The sequence below is a fragment of the Chrysochloris asiatica genome, unplaced genomic scaffold (genome assembly GCF_000296735.1).
Source record: "Chrysochloris asiatica unplaced genomic scaffold, ChrAsi1.0 scaffold00212, whole genome shotgun sequence".
NCBI lineage: Eukaryota > Metazoa > Chordata > Mammalia > Afrosoricida > Chrysochloridae > Chrysochloris > Chrysochloris asiatica.
In genome coordinates this window covers 2098595-2109567 of record NW_006408730.1, presented here as the reverse complement: position 1 = coordinate 2109567, position 10973 = coordinate 2098595, and the positions used below count along the sequence as shown (strand labels likewise).

The window sequence follows — 10973 nt, the reverse complement described above, 5'->3', positions numbered from 1 at the left end:
ACCACAAGGTCAGCAGTTAAAATCCACCAGTGCTCCTGGAGAGAAAGGGAAGGCTGTCTGCTCCTGTAGAGATTTACAATCTGGGAAACTATATACAGGGTGTTTCGAGTCCTGGTGTAGTACTCCATGACAAGCAAGGTCAGTCTGAACTGCAGTGATGTCACATTCAAATCCACCAGCCTACCCTCAGAAACCCCATATGGGGTCGCTATGTGTCGGAACCAACTTGATGGCACAGAACAACAAACATGAGTCGGGACTGGCTTGATGGCAGTTAACCATTCATAAGAGATTTGTAGACTGAATGAGACTATGTCAAAGAACTCTTTAAATTATGTAAGTTTTACTTTTCCTCTCACCTCAGACAATAGCATGATTTCATGTTCTTAAGAGTAGGGTAGGTGGGATTCAAAAGGAAAAACATCCCTAAATGACCGACTTCTCCCACAGAGCTGGCCGAGAAAAGGCCCTTTTAAAACCAGACCACCTAAAAATCCCAGGACTTCATCAATTCTTTTTTTTTAATAGGTTTTATACATCAAGTATAAGGTGAAAAATAGGTTATTTTAGACTCAATAGCTATTTCAGACACAAGCATATTTGATCTTATCCCACCTACATCCAATCTTAGAGAAATTTCATAAATTCCATTCTAATCATATTATCAAGCATATACATAAATCACAAATAAATGAAACAGAAAAAACAAAATAACTTCCTTTGCTTTTGCAAAACAGCTGAGAAACAACAGAAATTTTTTGTTGGAAATACAGAAAAAAATCTTTTTTCACAGTATCTAATATGCCTTCAATGGCATTAAAACACATTTGCTTTGTAACCTTAATACAGTCATTATTTTTACTCTTTATAAAAACCCAACCTCAGTAAAAACTGGGTATTGACCACACTAATCTTGAAGTCTCATCGCTAACAATGTAGGTAAAATATAAACAGCAGTAACCTCTTAGCACATTCTTCAGTAGGACTTGTAGTCAGTGGAATGGATCACTGCTCAGAGCAGCAGCACTGCCTCCGCCGGCCTATGAGTCGCTCGTCAACATTCCTGTTTTCCAGTTAAAAGGCGGTTTCATGAGCAGAGACATGGGTCTGCTTGAGCTTTCATCGATCAAGAGAACGTTTCTGAGCAGCTTCTGAGCAAACATTTCTTAACAAGTTGATGACAGATCTGGGGTCTTCACTCCTCATAATGGCACTGCCAGACACAATCATGTTAGCTCCTGCCTGGAAGAAGCAAACACTTAGGTTATGCCTAGAAGGAAGATGCAGAAGATTCTCAAATAAAATTCCTGGACTGGAGTTTCCAACCCTTCCATCTGTCAGTCTGCACTTTACTTATACAAATCCACTTTGAGGTGAATAGAATACTTAAATCAATCCAGTTCAACAAAGAAAGTACAACAACAAAAACTAAAATTATGTGCAGATATACATGTATGTTTATATATGTGTGTGTATATAACAGGGGGCCTCAAAACATTTGTATAATAATGAAATAGGAAGATAATGGAATTTTTCCACAACCTTTTAGAAGTCCCCCTGTGTTATGTATATGCAGGTAGATATGTGTGTGCTTGCATATGTAGTCATATATACAATAAAGCACATGGGAGATACACTTACAGATAACTTCTTAAGACACAACCAAGCACCTCACAGGATTACTTTTCTGGATTTGAAGGTTTAGGACCCTAGGCATTGTGGGGCATCTTAGTTAATTAGCATAATCTAATTCATAACATTTGTACATCTTAGCCTGCTGAATAGTGTCTGGGGTCTTGAAAGCTTGTAAGCGGCCATCTAAGGTACAATTATTGCTTTCCACTAGCCCAGGGAGCGCAGTGGCTCTATACCATTAAACAATGGATTGGAAGCCACAATGTCTGCAGTTTGAGCCCACCAGCTCAAAGAAATCAAAGAGAATAAAGCAGAATAAAGATGAGGCTTTCTGCTTCCTTGAAGATCTGAAAACTTGGAAACCCTAAACAGGGTTGTTATGAGTCGGAACCGACTCAACAGCACTTAGTCCGGAGGAAAAGAGAAAGAAGGAAACCCAAGATTCAGAGAAAATAATTAGTCTACAGGCCTGTCTACGTGAACCATGGTCTCATCTAGCCTGAGACCAGAGGAGCTAGATGGTGCATGGCTACCACTATAATTCATTCTGATCAGAGCTCCAACAGATGGAACCTGATAGAATGGGAGAAAAATGTGGCACAGAACCTCATGTTCTTAAGAGATCCAGACTTTTCTGGACTGTTTAAGACTAGACTCCCTGAGTTACTGTCATGAGAAAAACAAAAAAAAACTATTCACTGAGGTCACTGTTTAAGAAGATAGATTAGCTCACAAAATAATATTACATATGAGTACTGTGGCCCTTTTAAAGGATCACCTATATATGAGACCAAATGCTCAACAATTATTTTAAAACAATGATGAGCAGACAAACTAGATTACTGGAAATGGAACCAGAACTAAAACACTAGAACAAACAATGTCCATGCATTGTATGAAGAATGCAGCCAATGTTACAAAAGCATGGACTAAATAATCTGTGTAGAAATTGTTAAATGGGAAGCTACTGTGTTGTGAAAACACTATCTATGAATAAGTCCTGATGTGGCACTGTAGGATAAGCACTGAAACACAGGGTCGGTTTGAACCATGAGGTCGGCAGTTCAAACTCACCAGTCGCTTTTTAGAAACCACAGGGTTGCTATGAGTCACAACTGTCTCGATGGCACTCAACAACAATATATATATTTGTTGTTGTTGAGTGCCATTGAGTCGATTCCAATCCATAGAGACCTTGTATAGGGTTTCGGAGAAGCAGCTGGTGAGCCTGAACTGCCAACCTTGTGGTTCAAAGCAACTTTGCAGTCTAGAGCATTAACACACAGTGATGTGTGTGTGTATATATATTATGATAGTATATGTATATATGTGTGTGTGTGAAATAAATTTTAAATCTGTATTAAAATCAATGACTTTATTGGTAATCCAGTTTATAATATTTAGATAACAAATTTAAAATTTTTTATTCTTCAAATCTATTAAGGCCAATATATACCAAAGTCCATTTCTCAGCTACTTAAAAAACAAAAGTGGCCATGTTTTAAATTTTGAATTATGTATGTGATTTTTCAGAGTCCTGGAGTGATGCTGTATGATACACGCTGGACCACAAGGTCAGTTTGTACCACAAGGTCGGTGGTTCAAACTCACTAGCTGCTCCTCCGAAAACTTAAACAGGGTCGCTATGAGTCAGAATGGACTTGAAGGTACTTAACAACAATGTAAATTTGTAAGTATTCTTAAAGATTAATTCCCACTAAGTTGTGAACCTATCCATAAAGTATGGCAATAAGAAATTTAATGCCCGAAAAAACAGCATTTCTCTCTGTTTCATCATATTCCAGAATGGTTTTAAGATAGCTTTAAAATAATTTCAAGATGATATTTTTAAATGTAGAAGCAAAGAAATCAAAGAAAAGCATGGACTCAAATTTAGCTCTAAGCTTCCTAGAATTAGACTTGAGGGAAACCCAATCTATTACAATTTGCTGCCAGAAGGAGAAGCAGAGAGAAGCAATGAAGTTGAGGGAAATTTCTGCAGTGAAACAGACAGGCACTTCAGCACAGTGCACATCTCTGACAGCAAACCTCAGAGAAGATCAGTTTTCTAGATTTACCACTGAACCTGTCCCTTAATTTGAGCATAGTAAAGCACAGTTCAATAAAAAGCAGTATCAAAAGGACATCTGGTATTTGGTAAGCTTCTGCCTCCACAAATAATTACCACAGCCAAGCTTTTAATAAGCTGGCAGTTTATTCAAGATTTCAAAGTGTAGGGAAAACTATACTGGTGAATAAATGTAGGCTTTGTGAGTTTTAATCACCCACATTGCTACTGCAAGGTCTAGTGTCTTATGATGCTCAGGAGCATAACCTAGAAACCTGAAAAGCTCTACACAGAGGGAGGCCAAAGGGGTATCCAGAGATCAAACCCAGATTTTTGTCTAAAATGATTCTAGTCAGTTCTTATGAGGAACAGATGGATAACTAACACAACTAAGTTGCACCAAGTACTGTGGTAATTGAGTGAATTAAGATGAATTTTTCTCCTTTGTTAAGACAATATCATATCTTACCCTGTTTTGAAAATAACTCTCACACCATCATACCATGGGTCCTGGAACTTAATGGTATTCCAGAGGGCTGGCATTTAGCATATCATTTAAACAACAACTTTATTCAATTACTGATGAGCAAACTGGGACTTCTAGCCCTACATTTGACCTTAAAGAATGTCCTGGACAATACACTACACGAGAAATTGGTCTAGATCACAGCTGAGGAGCAGTCTCACCTCTGCACACTTATGGATAGTGTCAGGACCTACACCACCATCGACCTCAATGTCCAAAGACGGGAACTGGGTCCTCAACCAATGAACCTAGACATACACAAGGAAATAAGTAGATGGCGGGGCAGGGGTGGGGAAACACACAACATAACCAAATAAACAAAAACCAAGGCGCCGACATTAGACCCTAGAACATGCCTCTCCAAATGTCTCACTCACTCCACTTTACTGTATATCAATATATAAAGTATTATTGGGGGAACCTTAATTATTAATGTTCCCAAAGAAACTAAGTTTTATAAAAGCAACCTGTTTTGCAAATGGCATTTAACTTGTTATGGTCAACAGAGAATACGCCTCATAAAACAAGACATTAACCATTGCCTGAATATTCATGAAAATTCCCAAAAGAGCTAAAGGTTACAGAGATACGAGTCTTGAAAGAAAATTTCAAGATAAAGATAAATTATATTTCTGATTTCCCAAACCTAAATCTCATACAATCAAAGCATTCCCGTTTTTGTTTTTTTTTATACCTTGGGCATCATGTCCTCCATGAATTTCTGCCCTCCAAAGCCAGGTTCCACTGTCATCACCAAAGCCATATCAATCTGATTAGCCCACGGTGCCAAATACTCAACTGTAGTTCCTGGTTTGATTGCAAGGCCAACCTAAACAGAGACAAATTAACTATCAAGGGAATAATTAACTCCATGTTATATATTGTGACTTATCATGCCCAATAGAAAATTTCTATTCTTACAGAAAATAAATAAATACGTAAAAGAATATCTAACTGTTCAGAGCATAACCTTAAAGACAAAGAACCAACAAGGCTATCAAATTTAAATGTTTCAAAAGGCAGTAATTTTTAGAAAAAACTAGTGGAATAAGTAAATCCTATGAAGTGGCACTATAGGATAAAGCACTGGGCTGCTAACAAAAAGGTCAGTGGTTCAAACCCATCCATATGCCGCTCTTCGGAAACCCTATATAGGGTCACTATGAATCAGAACCAACTCGATGGTAGTTAGTAGCAGCAACGAGTCTGATAGTAAATCAAACTTAAGCTCTGGCTTTGCAGCTGAAGAACAGCTGCCTGAATCTCTGCTGCCTGTACTTGCCTGTCATCTTTCAAATCTTCCAAACTGAAAGGAAAGAGTATAAACTTTTACCAATCATCACCGATTTCTCACCTTCATCCCATTCTCACGAATGTCTTTAATCAAAGCTCCTGGGTTCTCAGTAGCCTCAAGATGAAAGGTATATTGATTGGCCCCTGCAACAGCCATCGGCTTTACCCACTGTTCTGGCCTGGACACCATCATATGCATATCTGGAAAGAAAAGACATGTCTCCTAAATAGTACTGAATGGAAAATATCTGGATCAGATTACTAAAGACTGTCTGGAATTGTTATTTCAGATATAAACTCTTCTGGCATGAAAATATTAGATAAACAGTTTTACTTACTGATCTTGCCTCCTTTCATCCTGAAGACAAAGTATTGGTTGGATATTTATGAAAAAAACAACAGTTTCCACAAAAAGCATATAGTACTTTGTATGAAAATCAACTTTTTTGTTTTTGCTGGAAGTCAAACTATATTAAACAAACAGACAAAATCCAGTATTATAGTACTAAACTAAGATTATAAAATGTGATGACTTTAAAAAATATCAAGGAAAGAGAATACACAGCATGCCGCCTAATGAAGTCAAGATTAAATTTTTTATTTCTAAGCCAGCAAAATAACTAAATTAGAACACACTTAAATAGATAAAACGTTGTTTCTTTGTATTATAGCTAACTTTTATTTGGGTTCATAATTTCTAAGTTTATTTTAAATGACAAGGAAATTGTAATTTAGTCTATTTAGCTTACTCACTCCTTAGGTTGGCTATATCAACCTTACTCAATCTCTACTATGCACAGCCTCCAGCAACGCTTTTTAGAGAATTCCAACAATGTTTAGGGAGTTACTGGTTCAGCAAATTCTACCTGTATCAATATCCCAAATGTTCTACTCTCCGGCTAGCATCACACTTTAAAAAATTACTGAAAATCCCCAAATGCTTTTGCTGATGTGTTAAAAATTAAAGCTAAGAAAAACTTTAAATGTACAACCAAAGATTGTAGAAAGATTAGTAGAAAAATACAGAACAAAATTCAAAATCATGAAAAAGACCAAATTTATTAATCTGACAGAGACTGGTGGAACCCCAAGATTATGGCCTTCAAACTTGGAATTAAATCCATCCCCCTGGAATCACCTTTCAACCAAACAAAAGACAGGCCTATAGTGTGACCAATAAAACCCATGAGGAATATACTCTAGACAAGACCCAAAGAGCAGCATTTGCTCAAAATCAAAGCTCAGAAAGCGAGGATGAATGGACACAGGAAACTCAGGAGGAAGGCCCTGCAGTTAATGTCACAAAATAAAAAGCACAAAAAGTGCTGCATGGAACACTAATTTGCACTTTAAACTTTCACTTAAGCCACAATAAAATAAATGAATAAAAAACCATATTGTGGTCCATCTTCCCAGTAAAATGCTGTTGTTGTTGTTGTTAAGTGCCATCGAGTCGGTTCCGATCCATAGCAACCCTGTATACAGTTTCCGAGGAGCAGCTGGTGAGCTTGAACCACCAACCTTGCAGTTCAAATGGCTTTGCAATCTGGCGCATTAACCCACAGTGCCACACCATCCTGCTCAGTAATAAAAACACATGAACTACTGATGCAGGTAATAACATGGATGAATATCAAATTATGTATGCTAAGTAAAAGAAGCCATTTATATGACATTCTGGAAAAGACAAAATTATAGTTGGAAAAAACGATTTTCGTGGCCAGGAACTGTAACAAGCTGGGGTAAGAGACTGACTACAAAGACACAAGAAGTGATGGATCTGTTCTATATCTTGATACACGACTGTAAGCATTTTCCCAGACTCACCAAACTCAACAGACTGAAGCTGACAAAATGCAATTATATATTAATAAAACAATGGAAACAATATATATTTTAAAACTCTTAACTATCGAATTCATAAAAGGTGCCCTGGTGGCACAGTGGTTAAGCACTCAGCAATTAAACCTGAGCCCAGCAGCAGCTCTGCAGGAGAAAGACGGTAGTCCATAGATGGCTTCTAGGGACATCTACAAGTTAGAAAGCCTATAGATAGTTCTACACTGTTCTACAGGGTTGCTAAGAGTCAGAAATAACTGGACAGCAGTGGTTTGGGTTCTTTGGTTAAGTTAATTCATTTATAATAATAAAAATAATTCTGTTAATCTACGAAGCACTAATATTAGAGGGACACTGCTTCACATTATTGCATGTCTCTAGTGTCTGGCATGGACTCTCGGTGTGACACAGTAGGATCAGCACTGGACTGCGATCCACAAAGCTGGCAGTTCGAGCCACCAGCTGCACCTCAGAAACCCTATGCAGGGTGGCTATGAGTCGGAACCAACTTAACAGCACTTAACAACAACAGTGTCTAGTGTGGCACTGTATAATAAGCACTGGACTGCTAACCACAAGGTCACTGGTTCAAAGCCACCAGACACCCCTTCGGAAACCATATTATACAAGGTTGCTACGAGCTGTAATGGTTTCAAAGGCACTGAACAACACACAACTGTTTGGCTTTACAAAACAAACATGAATGCTCATATCTGCTCTGCATTAAATATATTTTAATGAAGGGAGGAGAAAAGTACACAGAGAAGGATTACTTTAATATTTAACAGTCTTTCAGATAAATGTGGGTGCCCTGATTTTGCACCAAAACTTAGCAAGTGGTGGTTTAAAAAAGTTGGCTGTCCCACTTGGGAATGGGTTGTTTGTTATGTCAGTGAGACATGATAAAGCTCTGGTGTGTTTTGAGCCAAAGGAGCCCTGGTGGTATGTGGATTAAGCACTTGACAGGGAACTGAAAGGTCAGTACTTCAAACCCACCAGCTGCTCACAGCAGAAAGGTGAGGCAATCCAATTCCATAAAGACGCACAACCTCAGGAACCAAATCCCACAGGGCAGTTCTACTCTGGCCTTTAGGGTCACTGTGAGTCAGATTCAACTGGAAGGTAGTAAATTTGAGTTTTACCTTGAGTCCACATCTTTTAATAAATAAAAGAGATTAAAAAGGGAGAAGAGAAATGGGGGCAAAACAAATGCCAAGAAGCAGGAAGCTCTACAAGAAACCTTCAGGAAGCAGAAGCTGACAAGACATGGACCTTCCTCAAGAGCTGAGAGAGAGAACAAGCCATCTCCTAGAGCGGGCACTCGGAATTCGGACTTCTAGCCTCCTACATAAATGTTGAAATGCTGGTTGATAAGTAGAACTGTAAACCCTATCAGTTACCTTTTGTACTCTGTAGCACCATAATCCATCTGTCCAAATGACACTGTAAAATCGATCTTTTCAGTATTGGTTCACTGAGTGACACAGATCTAAGAGGTAAAACACTTCATCCTCTATTCGTCACAAATCACACGTGTTACAGTACTAAAGATTATATCAGAAAAGCTCTAAATACTGGGAAGCTGTCACATTCATGATGGCAGAGACAAGTTTTCCAGAAGCTCTGACTGACAAATTATTTTTCTTGAAATAACAGAGTATCTTTGTTCAAAATAAAGAAAACATCAGTATAATACCTATTCTTTCAAGTACAATCAGTATTCCATGAAAATAGCAGCTAATTCTATTCACAAGTCGAACAATGGTACATCTATCTAGTTTTCCTTAAAAAAAAGCATCCTATCTATGGCAGTATGCAGAGGGGCTTTCTATGAATGTTCTGTTTTGTCCTAAAGAATTTCAAAGATTCAAAGGCAAGGATCAAGACTGAATAAGATGAATAGTTGGTTTTCTTTTACCAGGATCCTGAATGCAAATGCATGGCAGTGATAAATATATATATAGATAGATAGATAGATATAGAGCTATAGATAGATATAGCTATCTATATCTATCTATAGCTCTATATCTATCTATCTATATATATATGTTGTTGTTGCTATGTGCCGTGGAGTCGGTTCTGACTCATAGTGACCCTGTACAGGGTTTCTGAGGCTGTAAATCTCTATGGGAGCAGAAAGCCTCATCTTTCTCCTGCAGAACAGCTGGTAGTTTCGAACTGCTGACCATGAGATTAGCAGCCTGACTCATACAATACGCTACCAGGCCTATGTTGTTGTTGTTAAGTGTCGTCGAGTTGATTCTGACCCATAGTGACTCTAAGAGCAGCTGGTGAGACTTATATTAAATTTAAATAGACAGATGGCATATTGTTGTTGTTATGTGCCATGGAGTTGGTTCTGACTCATAGCGACCCTGTACAGGGTTTCCAAGGCTATAAATCTTTACAGGAGCAGAAAGTCTCATCTTTCTCCCGCGGAAAAGCTGGTAGTTTCGGACTGCTGACCATGAGTTTAGCAGTCCGATTTGTAACCAGTACGCTACCAGAGCTCCTTAGACAGATGGCTAGTATCTACCATATTGAGCAATGCGGCAATAGTATTTCATAAAGTTGATCTACAATATCCTAATTTTTTAAATCTATTTTTTACTAAAACCCAATAATTACATAAAAATACGTATTTATAAAAATTTGTTCAATTTTTCTTGTGTAAGAGATGTGGCAACTAGGGCATTGCTAACTTAGTTTAAAAACAACAACAGAGCTGTGTGCTTTTAACTTAGTTTAAAAAAATAACTATTTCATGTGAACATAGTTTAAACTTTTATACTGTAATTCATAACCTCCCAAGACAGATGCTGTGATGCTGAAGCAGAGCATGGAGGCTTCACCTGTGGAAAGCTCTCCACCCATTTGAGTGAAGTAGATGACTTCCAGATGATAAAACCAATTAATTGATTCATATACTTACTAATTATATTGAATCCCACCATGTGCCTGTGCCTAGCTCTAGGAAAACCACAGCAAAGGTCAATTAAATCCCACCCCTCATGAAATTGATGTTGTTGGTAGGTGCCTTTGAGTCAGTTCTGATTCATAGCGACTTTTGTATTGAGTCTGTATACAGTTTCCAAGGCTATTATAAATCTTTAAAGAAGCAGAAAGCCTCATTATTCCCCCATAGGACAATTGGTGGGTTTGAACTCTGGACCTGTGTGACTAGCCGCTTAGTGCTTACCCTACAATGTCACCATGTAATTTACAGTCTGATCAAAGTAATTTCAGGTTGAAGGAAGTTCTAAGAAAATCAACAAGGTGGTATAACGTGCATATCATTTAAGATAGGGTATTTAGAAAAGTCTGAGACCAGGGCAGGTTATCTGAGGCAGAAAGAAGCAGCTGAGCCAGCCCAGTTAGAAGAGCTCTCCAGGCAAAGGGATTAGCAAGTACAAAGGCTCCAGGTAGGAAAGAGCTCGGTTTGCTAATCAGAGTAAAGCCAGTGAAACCCTGAGGGAAGGCTGAAGGAGGAAGAGAGAGTAAAGAGGAAACTGTTGTTTTTGTTATATGCCCTTGAGTTCCCACCCATAGCGACCCAGTACAGGGTTTCCAAGGAGCCCATGGTGAGTTTGAAACGCCAACTGACTTTGCAGT

The 10973-nt window shown here is 38.3% G+C and overlaps 1 protein-coding gene across 2 annotated transcripts in view; it reads right to left on the bottom strand.

Annotated features, from left to right (window-relative positions):
- Window positions 1-867: 867 nt before the first annotated feature.
- The window catches only part of RPE (ribulose-5-phosphate-3-epimerase), a 26599-nt gene continuing 16493 nt past the window's right edge, over window positions 868-10973 (bottom strand). The window contains exons 3-6 of one of the 2 annotated variants that reach the window (XM_006872740.1): window positions 5584-5723; window positions 4924-5058; window positions 4391-4477; window positions 868-1242 (exon numbers count right to left, since the gene is read on the bottom strand). In XM_006872740.1, the coding sequence (XP_006872802.1) occupies window positions 1120-1242; window positions 4391-4477; window positions 4924-5058; window positions 5584-5723 (485 nt within the window). In that variant the 3' untranslated portion in view covers window positions 868-1119. The remainder of the gene's footprint in view (window positions 1243-4390; window positions 4478-4923; window positions 5059-5583; window positions 5724-10973) is intronic. The other variant, XM_006872741.1, reaches the window with a different exon arrangement.